We start from the raw sequence: 22,481 nt of genomic DNA, 5'->3' as shown, positions 1-22,481 counted from the left end.
CGCCTCTTAAGAAGAAGTTGCTGAAACGCTGTCGGCTGTTTTCTAGTTGTTGATTGATTAATTAACAACCAATTAACACATAAATTACATTCTAAACTACTTCAAGACCCCGAGCCAACACAGAGACAAGATCCACAAGAACATAAGCTGCTTATGTATCAACATGTAATACAATAGTAATATTCCCACTTATGTTATGTCATTCATCCACTTGTTTCATCCATTTGTTCTGTACCATCTCACCCAAAGCCTTTGTGTAAAAGTTTGATAAATTAGTCTTTGAGAATGTAATGAGTGACCTTCCGAAACGCATCTTCCAGGCGTCAGGCTATAATAAAAAATATGAAAATGACCTTTGGAGAGTTAATTGTTCTACTTCTCTCGACAGTCAAGAAAAACATTAGAAATATTGGGAAAATACGTGTTAGAATAATTAATCTTACCCTTTCGGTCATATATATATATATATATATATATATATATATATATATATATATATATATATATATATATATATATATATATATATGTCGTACCTAGTACCCAGAACGCACTTTTTGGCCTACTATGCAAGGCCCGATTTGCCTAATAAGCCAAGTTTTCCTGAATTAATATATTTTCTCTATTTTTTTTCTTATGAAATGATAAAGCTACCCATTTCATTATGTATGAGGTCAATTTTTTTTTATTGGAGTTAATATTAACGTAGATATATGACCGAACCTAACCAACCCTACCTAACCTATCTTTATAGGTTAGGTTAGGTTAGGTAGCCGAAAAAGTTAGGTTAGGTTAGGTTAGATAGATGAAAAACAATTAATTCATGAAAACTTGGCTTATTAGGCAAATCGGGCCTTGCATAGTAGGCTGAGAAGTGTGTTCTGGCTACTAGGTACGATATATATATATATATATATATATATATATATATATATATATATATATATATATATATATATATATATATATATATATATAACAGACCTACCAACAACTAGGAACTTATACCCCCACTTAACTGAGGGATGAGAGACGGGATCCAAGAGCTAAAGCCCAAGCCCTTAACAGCTTGGGCAATATACACAGCTTGGAAACACAATAAGCCTAACACCATCACGGTCGCCCCAAGCTTACATCCTATCTCCAAACCTACAAAAAAAAATTAAATGACTTCGCAAAGCTGCAAGAGCCCTTGACCACTGGGGGATTGGCCCGTCCTTTGAGTGGTTGTTCTCGTGTTGTACCTGCTCTGAGAATACAGCAGGACTGTATTCGTGTTGTTCCTGCTCTGAGAATACAGCAGGACTGTACTGGTGTAGTTCCTGCTCTGAGAATACAGCAGGACTGTATTCGTGTTGTTCCTGCTCTGAGAATACAGCAGGACTGTACTGGTGTAGTTCCTGCTCTGAGAATACAGCAGGACTGTATTCGTGTTGTTCCTGCTCTGAGAATACAGCAGGACTGTACTGGTGTAGTTCCTGCTCTGAGAATACAGCAGGACTGTACTGGTGTAGTTCCTGCTCTGAGAATACAGCAGGACTGTATTCGTGTTGTTCCTGCTCTGAGAATACAGCAGGACTGTACTGGTGTAGTTCCTGCTCTGAGAATACAGCAGGACTGTACTGGTGTAGTTCCTGCTCTGAGAATACAGCAGGACTGTATTCGTGTTGTTCCTGCTCTGAGAATACAGCAGGACTGTACTGGTGTAGTTCCTGCTCTGAGAATACAGCAGGACTGTATTCGTGTTGTTCCTGCTCTGAGAATACAGCAGGACTGTATTCGTGTTGTTCCTGCTCTGAGAATACAGCAGGACTGTACTGGTGTTGTTCCTGCTCTGAGAATACAGCAGGACTGTATTGGTGTTGTTCCTGCTCTGAGAATACAGCAGGACTGTACTGGTGTAGTTCCTGCTCTGAGAATACAGCAGGACTGTATTCGTGTTGTTCCTGCTCTGAGAATACAGCAGGACTGTACTGGTGTAGTTCCTGCTCTGAGAATACAGCAGGACTGTACTGGTGTAGTTCCTGCTCTGAGAATACAGCAGGACTGTACTCGTGTTGTACCAGCTCTGAGAATACAGCAGGACTGTATTCGTGTAGTTCCTGCTCTGAGAATACAGCAGGACTGTATTCGTGTTGTTCCTGCTCTGAGAATACAGCTGGACTGTATTCGTGTTGTTCCTGCTCTGAGAATACAGCTGGACTGTATTCGTGTTGTTCCTGCTCTGAGAATACAGCAGGACTGTACTGGTGTAGTTCCTGCTCTGAGAATACAGCAGGACTGTATTCGTGTTGTTCCTGCTCTGAGAATACAGCAGGACTGTACTAGTGTTGTACCAGCTCTGAGAATACAGCAGGACTGTATTCGTGTTGTTCCTGCTCTGAGAATACAGCAGGACTGTATTCGTGTTGTTCCTGCTCTGAGAATACAGCAGGACTGTACTCGTATTATTCCAGCTTTGAGAATACAACAGCACTGTATTCTTGCTGTATCAGCTCCGTTATATCACGCGACAAATTGGTTATTGGGGCTCACCTAGTTGTACTTGCAGGGGGTTGAGCTCTGGCTCTTTGGTCCCGCCTTACATGGTAAAAATTCAAGCACCAGACTATTGCTTCAGGGATCTATCTATCGCTTGGAGCGATAGATGGATAAGAAGGAAGAAAGGAAGAGGGAATTAGAGATGTTGGGAAGGATGTAGAGTGAGAGGAAGTAAAGAAGGAAGGGGAGGAATACATAGGGAAGGGATACATAGAAAGAGGAGAGAGAAATACATAAATAAAGTGAAGAGAATCAGCTTTGTAAGTCTCACAAGGTCATTCGACTGAAACCATCAATTATCTCAAGTATCACAGATTACAGATTACAGAAAACAAAACTGTAACTATAAAAAAACTGAATTTGTATCCAATAAACTTTTTCTTGAATTTTCATCCAAACTGGGTTTTTTTCCTCTCTATTTCACCAACATTTTTATTTTCATACTGAAATTTTTTATTAATTTTTTTTGGTCTGTGTTTTAATTTATTTTATTTTGTCAATATTTTTTTTTATTTGCTTACAGTATATGTTAGAAGAACCTCTGTAGGATTATTTTTAATTGTTTATAATTGTTTTGATTGCTTTAATTATTTTTAATAATTTTACAGGGGTAAAATTGATTGGAAAATTTGTAAACATGTGCCCATTGGCACCTCTCAATGGACACCTGTGTGATGGTAAACTGTTTACAGCTATTGTGTTATCTTCTGGTGTTGTGTTATCTACCGCTCTCGTGGTATCTACCGCTCTTGTGGTATAGGGTACGTACTGTCCTTTTTCCCATTACAAACACCATTACCTGTCTCTCTTTACACACACCTTCCACCGTCTCCCTCCTTGTGCTGTCATAACTGTCAATTCACGCTGTCAAACTCTGTCGCCTCCCTGCCCGCACATGACCTGGCTCGGGCACCTCTCTGCCCGCACATCACCTTCAATTTACTCCCTGCTTACATATGTCCTCCCTTCACCTGTCTCCTTGCCTTTATATGCTATTCCCCTCATCACTGTAACCTCTCCCTGACAGACAGAGAGACAGAGATAGACAGACACAGGCAAATAGAATACCTATTGGCGCCCAAGGCTTTCTCTGTGTGTCTGTCTTCCTGGCTATATTTCTGCCTTTCTCTCTGTCAATTTGTCTGTCTGCTCTCTCTCTCTCTCTCTCTCTCTCTCTCTCTCTCTCTCTCTCTCTCTCTCTCTCTCTCTCTCTCTCTCTCTCTCTCTCTCTCTCTCTCTCTCTCTCTCTCCCTCTCTCACCGAACAAAATACACCTTCAATATTTACGTCGGTAGTTCTTTCCTCATCCTCACTGGGAACTGAGTCAACATGTCAATATTGACTTTTCTGTTGCCGTAAACAGTGAATGAATGGATCAGCTGACGGACTTGTGGGGCGGAAGCCCTCACCGGCCGCGTAAGTTATGACTGAATGAATCAGCTGTCAGACGCGTGATAAACAAAAATATTCCCGCGTAATTGTGTGAACTAATGAATGAATCAGCTGATGAGAGTATCAGCTGATACGTTGATGAGTATCAGCTGATGAGAGTAATCTGTGAATTGATCAGGTATCACTTGATTAATGCTCTGTGTGCATTCATCACTCTACGTAGGAGAGAATATTGATCAATCATCTCGTAGCTCGTAGAACAGCACCTCATAGTATAACATATTCATCAATAAGGTCGGATACCTACGGGCTCGCCATAGCCCGTGCTACTTGGAACTTTTTGTTCCAGGATCCAAAATACATGAACATGGTACAAAAAAACTTTTGAGGAAATATATATATATATATACAAAAATATTAAGAATCTGAAAGTTTATCTTGAACAATAAAGTATTAAATAAACGATTAAGAAATAAGAAAATGTTATATAAATAGGGAAATGTGTATAACAGGAGAATAATGACATGATTTGAAGCTGGGCTGTCTCAGTATATATATATATATATATATATATATATATATATATATATATATATATATATATATATATATATATATATATATATATATATATATATATATATATATATATGAGAATATTCTAGCGTTGGTTTTCCTTTTAGAAACGGATGAACGAGCATCTTGTTACTGCTGCACTAACGAGGGATTTGACACGTGCACCAGGCCATTGGGGTAGGCGGGTAGTTAGCTGAGAGAGAGTGTGTGTGTGTGTGTGTGTGAGTAACAAGCCTCACAGTAGCCACAGAACACTTTGTGGTGTGTTACCTCATATTTTGGTGTGGAAAACACACCCCCTCTCATATTTTTTTGTGAGTAGTCATTACCTGGACTATCTCTCGAGAGTCTATCTCTCTCTCTCTCTGTACTGACAAGGGAAGAGGTCAGTAGGGTAAGCCTGTGAGGGGAGAGAGAAAGAGAGAGAGGGAGGGAGAGGGAGGGAGAGGGAGGGAGAGTGGGTAGCAACAGGAAGGGTAAACAGGGGTGGTGTAGCGGTAGTTTACCCCCCTCGTCATTCATCATTAGGGGGCGAATTCAGATACTAAGGAAGGGGGGCAGTTTCGTGATTGTCTCCGTGAGGTGAAGATAAGGGGAAATAGGTCTCAGAAGAGGAAAGAGAGGACTTCAAGGTACAAGATTGCACCAGCAACAGCAACAGTAACGGCAACAGCAACAGTAACAGCAACATATCTTCTCGTTAAAGCACGACCTATTCTGACCTATACTTTACCCCCCCCCCAAAAAAAAAATTATGTACAAGAAAATTACTCGTGAAATTGACTTAATGTCCCGTTTTCCGTTCGTGGGTCCTATGGATGGTTAAGGTAGGGCACCTTAGTACCACCGTTTTCAGACGTTGGGACCGCTCGCCCTAGCTAGCTGGCAGGAGATGTGAGGAACGCCGTGACGGGTTTAATAGTGAACAGGAGAGAACGCAATACATCGCTATCGAACACTATACGTCGCTATCGAACGAAATACGTCGCTATCGAAGACTATACGTCGCTATCGAACACTATACGTCGCTATCGAACACTATACGTCGCTATCGAACACTATACGTCGCTATCGAACACTATACGTCGCTATCGAACACTATACGTCGCTATCGAACACAATACGTCGCTATCGAACACTATACGTCGCTATCGAACACTATACGTCGTTATCGAACCATTCTCCCATTTTTCCGAATTATATCCGTTGTTTCGTGACCTCCCGAGCAGTTTTGCGATATGAAATCGAGCCTCTGTCAGCCCGTCCTTGCTTTCTAAGATCCCAAGCTCGTTAATCCAGCCGCCAAACCCCCCCTGTTGGTGAATGGAAAGCGGTTTACACACAAGTCCATTCCATCTAGCGGTCGATCCCCAAGGACGCATTCAAAAATTTTAACTTGCTGTTCATACTCTCTCTCTCTCTCTCTCTCTCTCTCTCTCTCTCTCTCTCTCTCTCTCTCTCTCTCTCTCTCTCTCTCTCTCTCTCTCTCTCTCTTCTCTCTCTCTCTCTCTTTCTCTCTCTCTCTCTCTTCCCTCTCTCTTCTCTCTCTCTCTCTCTCTCTCTCTCTCTCTCTCTCTCTCTCTCTCTCTCTCTCTCTCTCTCTCTCTCTCTCTCTCTCTCTCTCCTCTCTCTCTCTCTCTCTCTCTCTCTCTCTCTCTCTCTCTCTCTCTCTCTCTCTCTCTCTCTCTCTCTCTCTCTCTCTCTCTCTCTCTCTCTCTCTCTCTCTCTCTCTCTCTCTCTCTCTCTCTCTCTCTCTCTCTCTCTCTCCTCTCTCTCTCTCTCTCTCTCTCTCTCTCTCTCTCTCTCTCTCTCTCTCTCTCTCTCTCTCTCTCTCTCTCTCTCTCTCTCTCTCTCTCTCCCTCTCTCTCTCTCTCTCTCTCTCTCTCTCTCTCTCTCTCTCTCTCTCTCTCTCTCTCTCTCTCTCTCTCTCTCTCTCTCTCTCTCTCTCTTGGTAATACCTTTTTTCCTACTGTGTTTTGTGTCTCTGTCGGAGATGAGATGCTTAAAGAACCCACGAGATCCTACACATAAGCACTTGCGGGATCACCATAGCCCGTGCTACTTGGAACTTTGTTCCAGGTAGCGAATCTTTAACAACAACAACAATCCTACACAGGGGATGCTGGAAGGATATCTGCAGGATCCGCTAGGATGCTGAAAAGATACTTGTAAGATCCTGTAGGATGCTGGAAAGATACTTGTAAGATCTTGAAGGATGCTGAAAAGATACTTGTAGGATCTTGTAGGATGGTGGAAAGATACTTGTAGGATCTTGTAGGATGGTGAAAAGATACTTGTAAGAGCTTGTTGGATGGTGAAAAGATACTTATTAGATCTTGTAGGATGCTGAAAAGATACTTGTAAGATCTTGTAGGATGCTGGAAAGATACTTGTAGGATCTTGTAGGATGCTGAAAAGATACTTGTAAGAGCTTGTTGGATGGTGAAAAGATACTTATTAGATCTTGTAGGATGCTGAAAAGATACTAGTAAGATCTTGAAGGATGCTGCAAAGATACTTGTAAGATCTTGAAGGATGCTGAAAAGATACTTGTAAGATCTTAAAGGATTCTGAAAAGATACTTGTAAGATCTTAAAGGATTCTGAAAAGATACTTGTAGGATCTTGTAGGATGGTGAAAAGATACTTATAAGATCTTGAAGGATGCTGAAAAGATACTTGTAGGATCTTGTTGGATGCTATTAGCATCTGCTAGCTAGTAAATGATTTATAGGATGCCAGTAGGAGACTGGAAGGATATTTGTAGGATGTTGATAGTTAGGAGATAAGACAGTAGAAAATACCAGATAGGAACAGATAGGATAAGGCAGGATGCTAGGATACTGAAGGTATACGAGAAAGGATACATACAGTAATCCCCCAGAATGTATTTCATTGACAAAGAAAAAGTTCTTTAAACAAGCTGGAATCTCATAAGATGTTTCTTAGCGTATCTAAGACATCTTAAATGAAGACTTAAGTTCATGAATGAGACATTAAGTTCGTCATTAGATATGATATTAAATTTTTTTTTATTCCTTTCTTTCCTACGAGATTATGAATTGTTTTTAAATAAAGTTTTGTTTTGTTTAGTTGTAAGTATAAAAATTTACCTGTAAGCTTAAATGGCTGACAATGGTCACACATCTCCCAATAGAACCCCGTTCTTTCACCCTGAATGCCCCTGTTACCTAGCAGTAAATAGGTACCTGGGAGTTAGTCAGCTGTCACGGGCTGCTTCCTGGGGGTGGAGGCCTGGTCGAGGACCGGGCCGCGGGGACACTAAAAAGCCCCGAAATCATCTCAAGATAACCTCAAGATAGAGCAATTTTGCAATTTATTTTGCAATCAATGTCGTTCTTTTTAGAAATATGTCAGAAGTTTGACGAATGATTTTTAGTGAACAGCGAAGCTTGTGAGGCTGAGTTTGACAATTTACCTGAATTTACCATATCTCGAGTGGCCTCGACGGGGACAGGAAGCCAGCACCTAGTCAAAGATATCCCCGCTCCTATTGTTTCTCACAGGAATGCTGTTGATTTCTAGTTTGCTAATATTGTGAATTAACTGCAGATGAATGGCAATGGCAGATAACCCACTTTCTCATCCTGCTGAGGATATCCATGGATATCTTCCTCATCCTGCTGTGAAAGTATCCACTGACATCTTCCTTGAAGTATAAGGATATCACCTTATACTCTCCGACCCGGAAAACAGGAATGGGGGGTGGGGGGTGGGGGGATTTTCCACTTCAAAGTGTCTGGAATCGATTCCAGTTAAGTAAGGCAAGTCTTCCCCGTCGCTTTATTTGCTGGGTCCGTGGGTCCATGGAGGCAGGACGCTCCATTAGACACGATACGCGCCGCCGATACTTTAGCTACACTGGCGACAGGAGACGATTGGGCACGTCGACTCACACCCTCTACTACCCCTCTTTCATCCCTTACCCCCCCCTCTTCCACCCCAGCTGTATATATATATATATATATATATATATATATATATATATATATATATATATATATATATATATATATATATATATATGACAATGTCAGACCTCGGAGGAAAAAATGAAACAGGAATTTCCTTAAGTACTTTCGTATATTAATACATCTTCAGAAGGAGTATTAATCCACTCCTTCTGAAGATGTATTAATATACGAAAGTACTTAAGGAAATTCCTGTTTCATTTTTTCCTCCGTGGTCTGACATTGTCACATTTCTAATCACGTGTATATTTTCGTGATATACACACACACACACACACACACACATATATATATATATTTATATATATATATATATATATATATATATATATATATATATATATATATATATATATATATATATATATATATATATATATATCTACTCACAGTTTACCTGCGTATGTACAACCCGTCTTCAGGCCAAGTCCATTCCATCCAGCGGTCGACCCCAAAGATGCATTCAACCATTTTATAATTCTGTTCATTCTAAACAGGAATTTTATCAAATATAAATTAATATTATTTTATATTAGCATACTGTGCATATTTAGGCATTGGGTTAGATTAGATGTTTAGGCTCTGTTGGCGATTATTTGTAGTACGTGGGCGAAGCATTTACAGCGTTGTGGATCGAACACAAGTCGTCAGTGAAGCACTTGTTCCGGAAATGTTCGAACGTCAGCAGTTGTGAGTCGTGTGCAAACCGTTTTTCATTCATAAACAGCAAGGGGGTTTGGCGGGTGGATGGAATGGATTTTGACCCCTTTGTTTATAAGGATGGGCTGCATTTTTGGTCCAAGTGAAGCAGAGACGGCTTTCTCGCGACGCAAATTGTCTTGTTCATTCAGAGAGCATTCAGAGAGCATTCAGAGAGTCATTCAGAGAGTCATTCAGAGAGCAGAGTGGTGGCAAGAATGCACTCTTGAAAATAGTACATACTTGAAAATTGGCAGCTTGGGGGGGGGGAGGGGACCGGAACGGAACTATCAGGGGGAAAGCGCCAAGCCATTACGACTATATAGCACTAAGAATGAGTCAGGATAAGGATTTGGGATGGGACGGGGGGAAAGAAATGGTGCCCCAACCACTTGTCGACGGTCAGGGATTGAACGCCCTGTTTATATATGAAAAACTGAAAGACTAGGCAGAGAACTAGTCTTATTGATACTAGTTGAGTTATTACTAGTAGTAAGGACAGAGTACAGTAACTGCCCTATTAAAGACGGCAGGTGACAGGAGTCAGCTGACAGGAATTATGTGGAAATATTGAGTCCCTGAGAGCGATGACCGGGCCTCGGGGACGCTAAGCCCCGAAACCAACACAAGGTAACCCTGAGTGACTGGTCTTGAGGGGGGGGGGGAAAGTCTTAACCTACTTAAACACTTAAAATAGGTTTAGATCCCACTTTTGTTTTTGATCAAATATTCCGTTGTTCTGGGTAGCTGAGGTTAATGACATATATTTTTGTCTCAGTGTGTGTGTGTGTGTGTGTGTGTGTGTGTGTGTGTGTGTGTGTGTGTTTGTGTGTGTGTGTGTGTGTGTGTGTGTGTGTGTGTGTGTGTGTGTGTGTGTGTGTGTGTGTGTGTGTGTGTGTACTTATCTTGCAAGGGGATCCTCACTGCTTCGTTGCTTGCATTTAAATAGAGGGGATTGGTTAGTTTCTGCTTCCTATCTCCCTTGTTTGCTATGTCCCTTGTTTGCTATGTCCCTTGTTTGCTATCTCCCTTGTTTGCTATGTCCCTTGTTTGCTATCTCCCTTGTTTGCTATGTCCCTTGTTTGCTATGTCCCTTGTTTGCTATGTCCCTTGTTTGCTATGTCCCTTGTTTGCTATCTCCCTTGTTTGCTATGTCCCTTGTTTGCTATCTCCCTTGTTTGCTATGTCCCTTGTTTGCTATCTCCCTTGTTTGCTATCTCCCTTGTTTGCTATGTCCCTTGTTTGCTATGTCCCTTGTTTGCTATGTCCCTTGTTTGCTATGTCCCTTGTTTGCTATGTCCCTTGTTTGCTATGTCCCTTGTTTGCTATCTCCCTTGTTTGCTATGTCCCTTGTTTGCTATCTCCCTTGTTTGCTATGTCCCTTGTTTGCTATCTCCCTTGTTTAATTCCTTTACCGCTGAAGCTCTGTGTTCTCACCTCACTGTGGCATGTGGTGCTCTGCTAACGTCATATATCCGTCTTCCCAACACGTGCGAGCTCTTTGAGTATTTTGTATGTCTGGATCATGTTTTCTGTGAATCTCTTTAATTCAAATGCCTCTGAAGGATACATCAATTAGTTCTGGTATTAGTCGTTTTGTACACTGTACTGTGTTCTTCATTACGTTCACAAGTTCACTCTGATTCTGTATTATGTAGTCACTGAACATGTATGTGTCTGTATGTGTCCGGGGATACATAATTAGGGGGTTCAGGAGGTAATTTTTATGTATAATCAAATCTCGATTCTTTTTCTCGATCTGATTTCATGGTGAGTTTCCCCTGTTATGCTGGACATTGTGTGTCCGTTCTGTTGCATGTGGTGGAGTTGAACTCTAGTAGCCACTCGTTGGACCATTCCGTAAATGTTCTCGGGTCATCTTGTGTATGTGAATTTACAATTTGTGCCTGCAGAATCAAGCAAGCGTGTGTGCGTGTGTGTGTGTGTGTGTGGGGGTGTGTGTGTGTGTGTGTGTGTGTGTGTGGGAGTGTGTGTGTGTGTGTGTGTGTGTGTGTGTGTGTGTGTGGGTGTGTGTGTGTGTGTGTGTGGGTGTGTGTGTGTGTGCGTGTGTGTGTGTGTGTGTGGGGGTGTGTGTGTGTGTGTGTGTGTGTGTGTGTGTGTGTGTGTGTGGGTGTGTGTGTGTGTGTGTGTGGGTGTGTGTGTGTGTGCGTGTGTGTGTGTGTGTGTGGGTGTGTGTGTGTGTGTGTGTGTGTGTGTGTGTGTGTGTGTGTGTGTGTGTGGGTGTGTGTGTGTGTGTGTGTGTGTGTGTGTGTGTGTGTGTGTGTGTGTGTGTGTGTGTGTGTGTGTGGGTGTGTGTGTGTGTGTGTGTGGGTGTGTGTGTGTGTGCGTGTGTGTGTGTGTGTGTGGGGGTGTGTGTGTGTGTGTGTGTGTGTGTGTGTGTGTGTGTGTGTGTGTGTGTGTGTGTGTGGGTGTGTGTGTGTGTGTGTGTGGGTGTGTGTGTGTGTGCGTGTGTGTGTGTGTGTGTGGGGGTGTGTGTGTGTGTGTGTGTGTGTGTGTGTGTGCTACAGACACATAAACACATACCATGTAGCCTACTGGCAATGTATGATACACAATACTCGGGTGGTACTCGATATAAATAATTGCAAAAACAAACAAACAAAACACCAACAATATTCCGTCGGCGTTTCGTATAAAATCGTGCAAAAAAAATTGTAGGATGAAGAAAATATATATATATATATATATATATATTGTGACGGTAACGCGTTGGTGTTCGGCTGTTTAAGGCTAGGGGTATGGCCTCGTCACATAGTTATAAAAAAAAAATAGAAAAACTGGAACTTCGTCTGTGGTAAGGTAAGGAGAAGACACACAAAACACAAGTAAACTTTAACAATGAAATTTTAATTACGTTAAATAAATCAAAACATGAAAATAATGCACAAACAAATTCTTATAATAAAATCAATGAATCAAAATAATAAGAATACTTAAATGACACAATGAAAGTTACGTTAAGGCAAAATAATAAGAAGTGCAACACAAAAGTTAAGTGGGAGGTGCTGGAATATTGGCTTAAAGCCACCACCTCTCTCAGTACACGCTAACGTCTAGCTGGGAGGAGTGCTGGCTACGAAAGCACGGAACATTCTGAGGACTGATGTTGGGGCGACCCCAGACATCAGGTAGTATTGGGGGCGAGTGCAGGTGCAGCCAGACCGGCGACCAATCAGCGGAGCCGTAGCGATCAACGGGTAGTTTGGTGGTTGGAGTTCGAACAGGTGGCTGGATGCATACGTTTCTGCTCACCCTGGCAAGCCTTGCTGGTGCTGGTGTTGTTGTCGTTGTTGGACATTTCTTCCATAGTCTTTTTATATAATTGTGAAGACGTAATTTTGGAGGGAAGAGCAGGCTCAATCTCTTGAAGGAGATTATCGTCACAACTCTCCCCCGAAGCCTGCGGTTCTGGAAGAAGTACGTCGTTATGTGGTGGAGTAATGGATGGAGTTGCTTCTACTTCATAAACTCTGGAGAGGGCATCGGCTATGGTGTTGTCAGAACCCTTGATATAGCGGATCTCCAGGTTGAAGTCTTGTAAATACAGAGCCCATCGTAGAAGACGCTGGTTGGTGAATTGGGCTTGATGTAGGAAGCGGAGAGGGTTGTGGTCTGAGAAGATGGTGGTAGACCTGGCGCCTTGTAGGTACGGAGCGAAGTGTTGGAGGTTCAGGACGATGGATAGTAGCTCCTTTTCAATAGTGCTGTAGTTCCTCTGGTGTGGTTTCAGTTTGTAGCTGTAGTAGCTGACAGGTAGAACCTCCTCGCCTCGTTGTTGCATCAGGACACCACCAACGCCGGTACCACTGGCGTCGACATGAAGGACGAAAGGCTTGGTGATATCTGGAGAGGCGAGAATGGGGTTAGAACAGAGGAGGAATTTGAGTTGTTCGAAAGCAACGGTTTGCTGCATGGTCCAATTATACCGTTGCTTGGGACTGGTTAATAGAATTAGAGGTGTGGCGACTGTACTGAAATTCCTCACAAACCTACGGTAGTAAGAGGCAAGACCAAGGAAGCGCAGGAGCTGCTTCCTGGTGGTAGGCTGTGGATACTGTAGGATGGCTTGAGTGTGTGAGTCTAACGGAGCTATGCTGCCACTCCCAATAACATGACCCAGATAACGCACTTTACCTTTCGCGAAAGTGGACTTGCCCAGGTTGATGGTGAGGCCGGCTGTCAGGAGCTTGGAGAACAGACGTCGCAGCTGGAGCAGATGTTCACTCCAGGAGTTGGAGGCTACGACGATATCGTCCAGGTAGGCGTATGTGTTATCCAAGCCCTGGATGACACGGTTGACAGCTCTTTGAAAGGTGGCCGGGGCATTACATAGTCCGAAAGGAAGGCGTTCATATCTGAAAAGTCCAAAAGGAGTGATGAAGGCAGATATCTCTTTAGCGCGCTCCGTTAGACACACTTGATAGTACCCCTTAAGCAAGTCCACTTGGGACAAGTACTGGGCACTACCAATGGCATCAAGGATGTCATCTATCCTTGGCAAGGGGTAAGCATCCTTGACAGTGACAGAGTTCAGTTTTCGATAGTCAGTGCACAACCGCACCTTACCTTGGGGTTTGGGCACCAAGATACAAGGTGAGGCCCAGGGGGACTCACAAGGTGTAGCCAGTCCATGATCCAAGAGGTATTGCACCTCAGCACGCATGACTTCCTTCTTGCTCGGGCTGATTCGGTAGAAGGGTTGACGAATCGGCCGGGTGTCGGAGAGCAGTTGGATGTCGTGCTGGGTAACATTACACTCTTGGGGATCATCTCTGAACAACTCTTGATGTTCTCTGAAGATCTTGACGAGAGGTGCACTATGATTATCCTGAAAGTATTTGGGAAGATCATTAAGGATTTCGGAATTAGAAAGCGCTGACTCCTTGTCAGTGCTTTCGGGAGGAGAAGCTGGGAAGGTCTCACTGTGGATGTAGGGTTCTGTGAATGTGGAATAATTAGTCAAGACAGTGGGAGGAGTACCATTATATTGCTTCAGGAGGTTGACGTGGCACAGCTGGGTCTTCCGCCGCCTATCTGGAGTCTCTATCACATAATTATTATTATTCCTGCACTCTTTGACGCAGTAGGGTCCTGAAAATCTGTTTTGTAAAGGTGAACCTGGGATAGGGAAATAAGCAAGGACGAAGTCTCCCGGCTTGAATTTTCTTACTTTGCTGGTCTGGTCGTAATGAGTCTTCATTCTCACCTGGGCTTTCAATAGATTATCATGGGCAAAGCGGTGGACTCTCTCTAGAATGTGCTGAAGGTTTTGAAGAAACTGGGGCACATTCTGATGCTCACTGAAGGTGGCATCTCTGAGAGAGTCTTTGAAAGCCTTAAGGGGAGTACGGCACTTACGGCCGTAGAGCATCTCATAAGGAGATACTCCTAGGGACTCATTGGGGAGACTTCTGAAAATACACATTATTAGGTCAATCTGCTTATCCCAATCCTTTGAGGTTTCACTACAAAACTTTTTCAAGAGTGCTTTGATGGTCTGATGACTACGTTCAAGAGAACCCTGTGAAGCAGGATGATAGGGGCTGGACAATACCTGTTTGATGTTGAACTCCTCCAGTGTCCTTTTGAAGAGATCACTGGTGAAGTTGGTGCCACAGTCACTTTGAATCTCCCTGGGAAATCCGTATTGAGTGAAGATCTTCAATAGATGTTTGATAACCGTAGCAGCCGTGATGTTCTTCACTGGAACTGCTATGGGAAATCTGGTGGTAGGACACAGGAGGGTTAGGATGTAGGCGTTACCTGAACTGGTCCGAGGTAAAGGACCAACACAGTCTATTATGAGTCTGTGGAAAGGTTCCGCAGGCACCTGTATGGGAATCAGTGGTGCTCTGGGAATGGAGACGTTCGGTTTGCCTGCCATCTGACATGTATGACACTGTTTTACGTACTGTTTGACGTTGTTTACCATACCTGGCCAGTAGTAGTCTTGACGAATCCCATGGTAAGTCTTGTTGAAGCCGTAGTGGGAGAATGCTCCATGGGCCAGGTGTAGAATAGTGGGCCGCAGGCTGGTGGGAATCACAAGTTGTTCGATGTTGGCCCAATCGTCCTCCTCCTTCAGTTTACTGGGTCTATATCTGCGGTAGAGCAAGTCGTTCTCTAGGAAGAACCCAGGAATACTGTCGGGTTGAGTCTCAGCCTGGAAAAACAATGGTGTTAAAGTAAGATCTTCCCTCTGCAACTTACGGAACTCCAACTTGGTCAGATGCGGGGGTAGTTTCTGAGGGTCTTGAGGGACAGCGGTAGCAGTAGAGTCAGCTGGCTGTGGACGTGCGGCTTGTGCACGGGTGGTCACGAGAACCGGAGGAGAAACATCATCACTCTCTTGAACCTCTGCTGGAACATACTCAAGAATAGGGTTACTTGGCACAGAGTTACACACCTGGGGTTTGTCCATGACGATCAGGTTGGTTGGTTGCAGGTCTTCTGCCAAGTCGTTGCCTAGGAGAAGTTGCACTCCAGGCATGGGAAAAGGCTTTTCCCTGACGGCGACTTGGACTTCCCCGTTCACGTAGGGACAATCCAGGTGGACTCTGGCGAGAGGGTATGGAGTAGTAGCAGTGAGGTCAGTGATGAAGACCGTTTCCCCGGTGTAGACTATGTTGGGCACAGCCGACTTCAAGATGATCGATTGTAGAGCCGCTGTGTCCCTCAAGATCTTCAATTTGAAACGTCCCTCCGGATTTGAACCGTTGGCAGAGACAGTTCCAGTATACAGGTGGTTACTGAAAAGAGAAAGATCATTAACATCAACACCAACATTCATCACAGGCTTACCGGACTTAGGAGGAGTTGGTTTGGGTCGTTGTTGGTCAGTGGTTCCCTTGTATTGAGACTTACCACACTTGTCTATGGTATGTCCATAGAGTCTACAATACTTGCAGTACAGTTGTGAACCAGCTTGATCGGGGCTCACCTTCTCGTAACTGTACCACGACTTCTTACTGGAGGATGGTTCAGGTGTCAGCCGGTGGATGAGGCTGTAAGTGTCAGCCGACTTAGCACACTTCAGGTAGTCGGTTTCTTCTTTATCTGCTAAGTAGAGGCGGACAGGAGGCGGCACACGTCTCAAGAATTCTTCAACAAGCATCAGGTTCACGAGTTCTGTAAAAGTAGAGACATGTGCTGCTTCCAGCCATTTCATGAAATACCTCCGTTTCGTGTTAGCAAACTCGAGGAAGGTAGTGGTACTTGCCTTCAGGTGGTCACGGAATTTCCTTCTATAACTTTCGGTGGAAAGTAGGTAGGCGTCTAACACTGCTTGTTTCAGAGTGTAGTAGTCATTCTCAGACGCCAAAGTACTGAGTGTGACTGCAGCTCTACCTGTAAGATGGACTCTGAGAAGTGTTGCCCATTGGTCGACAGGCCAACTGAGTTGATTAGCAAGGGTTTCAAAGGTGGTAAAGAACACATCAACTTCTGCTTCTACAAAGGATGGCATTAACTTACTTGCATGTGATATATTAAAACTGACGGGAAGATTGGCAGTAGCTTGCTGGCGTTGAGTGAAGTGTGAAGTTTCCAAGGCGATTTCACGTTGACGACACTCTAGAGCCAGAGTTGCTTGTTGCTTGTCATGTTCGCGTTGCATCTCCAACTCGCGTTGTTTGGTTTCAAGCTGTACTCGTTCACGTTCACGGAGTAATGCGACCTCACGTTCGTGTTCTTCTCTCCTCAAAGCAGCTTCACGTTCTCTGAGGGTGATTTCTCGTTCTTGTTCGTCTCTCCTCAAAGCGGCTTCGCGTTCGTGTTCTTCCCTTCGTATGGCAGCTGCTCGTTCTTGTTGTTCGAGGGCTTCCCTTTGCTGTTCGCGGGCTTCCTTTTGCTGCTCACGTTCAATCTTAGCCAGCTCTAGTTTAAGTTTCATCGTTGCCAAGTCAGTTTTATCTGCAATATAGTAAGTTTCATGAGTTTCAGAGTCTATCTTACCTTGCTCTAAATAGTAATCCAGCAACAGGTTGTGTAGGTCATTTTTGTTGGCTTGATAGGGAACTTCTAGTTGATACTCATGTGCAAGAGTTTGTAGTTCAGTCCTCTTGGCACGACTTAAAGTCCCTATTTCACCTGCTGGATTTGCACGGAAAGTTTGGAGACGAAACATGGTGAAATTAGCAAATAAAGGTACACGAATGTTCAATAATGAAATGTCAGAAACAGGACAACGTGGCAACTGGTACCTATCCTGTGTGATCTTTAACAATTAACGTTAAGTAAAAAGATATTAAATGATTAAATGAAATCAAGGGCGCAGGAAATCTTGTACCCGGTACTCATGTAAGAGAATAAGGGCAAGAAAATCCTACTAACAAATGAAACAAAGTTTCGAAAACAAATGAAACAGTTAAATGCTTCAAAAGTAAAATTGGTAGTCCAAGGATGTAGGCATACCTTGCCAAGTCTCTATAGGACATAAAGCAAGTTTTTCCCACTGAATTTAATATGATACTTACAGAATTAGCGAACTTTTGTGCTCTGAAAAAATAAGCTAATTCCCTACCGTTGTATGTATCATCATCTCTGACTGACGTGTAGGGGTGCGAGGTGTCAACTGGTGACGAGAACTGCTGCTGAGGTCCCAATTCAGCAACTAAAGTTCGAGCTAGAGGAACTATGGCCCTCTTTGTCCTCCTACAGTCAGATTGCAGAAGATTGGGTACTCTTGACCCGGGGCAGACCACAGTACCAGGGTACCAATATGATGATCTGTCAGAATGAGAAATATTCAAGGGACATAGATGGTAAATACGAGTAATAACATGGAGGGAGAGATGACCAATTAAGAGTATGACTGAGGCCTACAGTCACCACGTAATCCAAAGTTGTCTCACCTTCACTATATGTTACTCTCGTAATGCACAATACACCGCACCTTATAAAAAATGAAATTGAATGAAAAATAGTAAAGCTACGTTAACAGAGTTAAATACGCTTACCATAAATTACCACTTGGCACCAGTACCTGAGTGAAGCTCCCGGACAGGCCCCCATATAACTTGTGACGGTAACGCGTTGGTGTTCGGCTGTTTAAGGCTAGGGGTATGGCCTCGTCACATAGTTATAAAAAAAAAATAGAAAAACTGGAACTTCGTCTGTGGTAAGGTAAGGAGAAGACACACAAAACACAAGTAAAACTTTAACAATGAAATTTTAATTACGTTAAATAAATCAAAACATGAAAATAATGCACAAACAAATTCTTATAATAAAATCAATGAATCAAAATAATAAGAATACTTAAATGACACAATGAAAGTTACGTTAAGGCAAAATAATAAGAAGTGCAACACAAAAGTTAAGTGGGAGGTGCTGGAATATTGGCTTAAAGCCACCACCTCTCTCAGTACACGCTAACGTCTAGCTGGGAGGAGTGCTGGCTACGAAAGCACGGAACATTCTGAGGACTGATGTTGGGGCGACCCCAGACATCAGGTAGTATTGGGGGCGAGTGCAGGTGCAGCCAGACCGGCGACCAATCAGCGGAGCCGTAGCGATCAACGGGTAGTTTGGTGGTTGGAGTTCGAACAGGTGGCTGGATGCATACGTTTCTGCTCACCCTGGCAAGCCTTGCTGGTGCTGGTGTTGTTGTCGTTGTTGGACATTTCTTCCATAGTCTTTTTATATAATTGTGAAGACGTAATTTTGGAGGGAAGAGCAGGCTCAATCTCTTGAAGGAGATTATCGTCACAATATATATATATATATATATATATATATATATATATATATATATATATATATATATATATATATATATATATATGTCGTACCTAGTAGCCAGAACGCACTTCTATGCCTACTATGCAAGGCCCGATTTGCCTAATAAGCCAAGTTTTCCTGAATTAATATATTTTTCTCTATTTTTTTTCTTATGAAATGATAAAGCTACTCAATTCATTATGTATGAGGTAAATTTTTTTTTATTGGAGTTAAAATTAACGTAGATATATGACCGAACCTAACCAACCCTACCTAACCTAACCTAACCTATCTTTATAGGTTAGGCTAGGTTTGGTAGCAGAAAAAGTTAGATTAGGTTAGGTTAGGTAGGTTAGGTCGTCGAAAAAACATTAATTCATGAAAACTTGGCTTATTAGGCAAATCGGGCCTTGCATAGTAGGCATAGAAGTGCGTTCTGGCTACTAGGTACGACATATATATATATATATATATATATATATATATATATATATATATATATATATATCTTTCTCGTTTGTATATATATTTTCATTCTCCTCCTTCTTTCTCTTCCTCCTCACCACCTACGTGAGACCAGTTTCAGAATATGCAGCCCCCCATCGTGGAGTCCCATCTAAAGAAGCAAATAAGAAAACCCGAAAAGGTTCAGAAGCTTGCAACGAGGCTCGTCCAAGAATTCCAAGGGATTTTGAGTGAAGAAAGACTGAAAGAACCAGACCTGACGTCGCTAGAAAAGAGAGAGAGAGGAGACATAATACACATAAAATACTTTAGGGGGATTATATCATAGTAGAAAACGAGATAATGAAGTAAAAAGTTCATTCCATTTTGTTGAAGATATGTTAGGGGGAATGCGGTCAGGAATCATTGCGTTAGATAGCCAACGGCTAGAAAGGCGAGAACCATGAGCTAAAGCCCGATCCTGCAGGTATAAATACGTAAGTACGACTTTACTGTAGTGTTGTATTAGTGTTAATGTCTTTGGTGCGGGAGATTGTGTAATCTCAGGAGGTGATTGTGCGGGTTATTCCGTTCGCCCGTTCGCATCCCAGCATTCGTGCATCTTAGCATCTGTGCATCTTAGCATCTGTGCATCTTAGCATCCGTGCATCTTACCATCCGTGCATCTTAGCATCCGTTCATCCCAGCATTCGTGCATCTTAGCATCTGTGCATCTTAGCATCTGTGCATCTTAGCATCCGTGCATCTTACCATCCGTGCATCTTAGCATCCGTTCATCCCAGCATCCGTGCATCTTAGCATCCGTGCATCTTAGCATCCGTGCATCTTAGCATCCGTTCATCCCAGCATCCGTGCATCTTAGCATCCGTGCATCTTAGCATCCGTGCATCTTAGCATCCGTTCATCCCAGCATCCGTGCATCCCAGCATCCGTGCATCCCAGCATCCGTGCATCCCAGCATCCGTGCTTGTCATTGCACGATCATCTCAGCTCCCGTGCTTGCAGCGTTCAGGGACGTCTCTTCACATTCAAGTGGGGCACAAGCACGTTCTTCAGCCTCTTGCTGAAGAACGCCGTACGACATTCTCCTACCTGTCCGATATTTGAGCCCAAACGCTTCCGCATTGCTCAAGGCTCAAGACCTCATCGAAAATGCTGCAGAAAGTGTTTTCCTGAATTCAGTTTCGGAAAATACCACTTGTCCAGTAAAGGGTGTTGAAATGTTTACAAGTTGATATAGAAAATGGAGAGCTGGGTTAGGTTTGGACAGTTCAGGGGTGACTCAACCATACACACACACACACATACCTAGGACTCCCACAGCCTGTATAGGGCGTCTCCAGCACCACTGGATACAGGGAACAGGCTACGACGGTCACAAGTACTAAGTAACTGCCCCAGTACACTATATATTATATATGGTTCATTTACAAGTTTTAGAATCAATTTCTTTTGGAGTTCCTCTGGTTCACCATGACGCAATTTTTGGCTTATAAAAGATTGTCCAAACTAGAGAGTTTTTTCTCTCTCTCTCTCTCTCTCTCTCTCTCTCTCTCTCTCTCTCTCTCTCTCTCTCTCTCTCTCTCTCTCTCTCTCTCTCTCTCTCTCTCACACACATTATTAACGCGTAGGAGTGCGCTTCTAATTAAGGATAAATTTTTATTTTTTATTTTTTTATTAAACCAACTGTGGCTTTTCAGTTTTTTTAACTTTGTGCATTAGCTCACAGATTTTATATATCTTTTAATTACTGCCAGATAGGGCTGTTTCATGTCAACTTATTGTCGTAGTTAATTATCCAATTATCGTAGTTAATTATTTATTAATTGTGTTTTTTTTTTTTGTGATGATGAAGAAATTGAGAATAATTGACTGTATCTTCAAGCCAAATTCGTCCTAATAGATTCAGCCATCTAGCTATTGAATCATCCATCCATCTATCTATTCATGTATCTATTAAATCATTGCCCAACCACTTGGGCTGGAGGATAGAGCGACGACATTCTCGCTTCATGCAGGTCGGCGTTCAATCCCCGACCGTCCACAAGTGATTGGGGCACCATTCCTTCCCCCCCCCCGTCCCATCCCAAATCCTTATCCTGACCCCTTCCCAGTGCTATATAGTCGTAATGACTTGGCACTTTCTCAAGATGATTACCTTACCGTACCAACATCCACCAATTCATCTACCGTGCCCAATCACTTCCGCTCACAGTAGGAAAGCATCACGTAAGAGATCTAGGGATTAATACAGCATCAGCCTGGACAATTGTGAGATGGGTTACGTGGACCTGCGGACTCGGTCCACGTAAGGAGTGAAGCGAAGATCTACCGTTCTTATCACTGTTCTTACGTACTGCTTGAGTACTGCTTAGGACTTGTTCCCTCCTCACAAGCAGGAGAGAGAGAGATCACAGAGAACATATTTGGCACGTCAAATTGTCCTCCTCACGATGTATTCGATAACGTATTCGATGTATTCGATAACGTATTCGATGTATTCGATAACGTATTCGATAACGTATTCGATAACGTATTCGATGTATTCGATAACGTATTCGATGTATCCGATAATACGTTATCGAATACATCGTTACATCATAATACGTTACGTTAACCATTCCTTATTAAGGCCACTCAATAGCTCACTCGATAGCGCTTCGGCTTCACACACGCGTGGGGGGCCATGGTTCGAGTCTCCTAGGGCGCAAGTTGAATGTAATATCCGACAGAAATAGACGCGGAAGATAGAGCTTGGCTCCAAATTTGTATAGTAGAAAAAACAGCATACTGGAGCGGAGGAGATATGGCAGGAAATGCAGATTAGACCCGATGAGGAGACAGGGTGTTATTGGCCCAGAGAACACTGTATGAACACTGTATGAACACTGTATGAACACTGTATGAACACTGTATGAACAGTGTATGAACACTGTATGAACACTGTATGAACACTGTCTGAACACTGTATGAACACTGTCTGAACACTGTATGAACACTGCATGAACACTGTATGAACACTGTATGAACACTGTATGAACACTGTCTGAACACTGTATGAACACTGCATGAACAC

At 43.0% G+C, this 22,481-nt stretch overlaps 1 protein-coding gene across 1 annotated transcript in view; it reads right to left on the bottom strand.

Moving 5' to 3' along the window:
- Nucleotides 1-22,481, bottom strand: part of LOC123750240 (involucrin-like) — a 51,111-nt gene that overhangs the window by 3,109 nt on the left and 25,521 nt on the right. Inside the window, exon 2 of the mRNA XM_069307115.1 lies at nt 1,245-2,302. Within this exon, the coding sequence (XP_069163216.1) occupies nt 1,245-2,302 (1,058 nt within the window). The remainder of the gene's footprint in view (nt 1-1,244; nt 2,303-22,481) is intronic.

The sequence above is a fragment of the Procambarus clarkii genome, chromosome 59, assembly GCF_040958095.1.
Source record: "Procambarus clarkii isolate CNS0578487 chromosome 59, FALCON_Pclarkii_2.0, whole genome shotgun sequence".
Classification (NCBI taxonomy): domain Eukaryota; kingdom Metazoa; phylum Arthropoda; class Malacostraca; order Decapoda; family Cambaridae; genus Procambarus; species Procambarus clarkii.
This window is presented reverse-complemented; position numbering and strand designations above follow the sequence as displayed.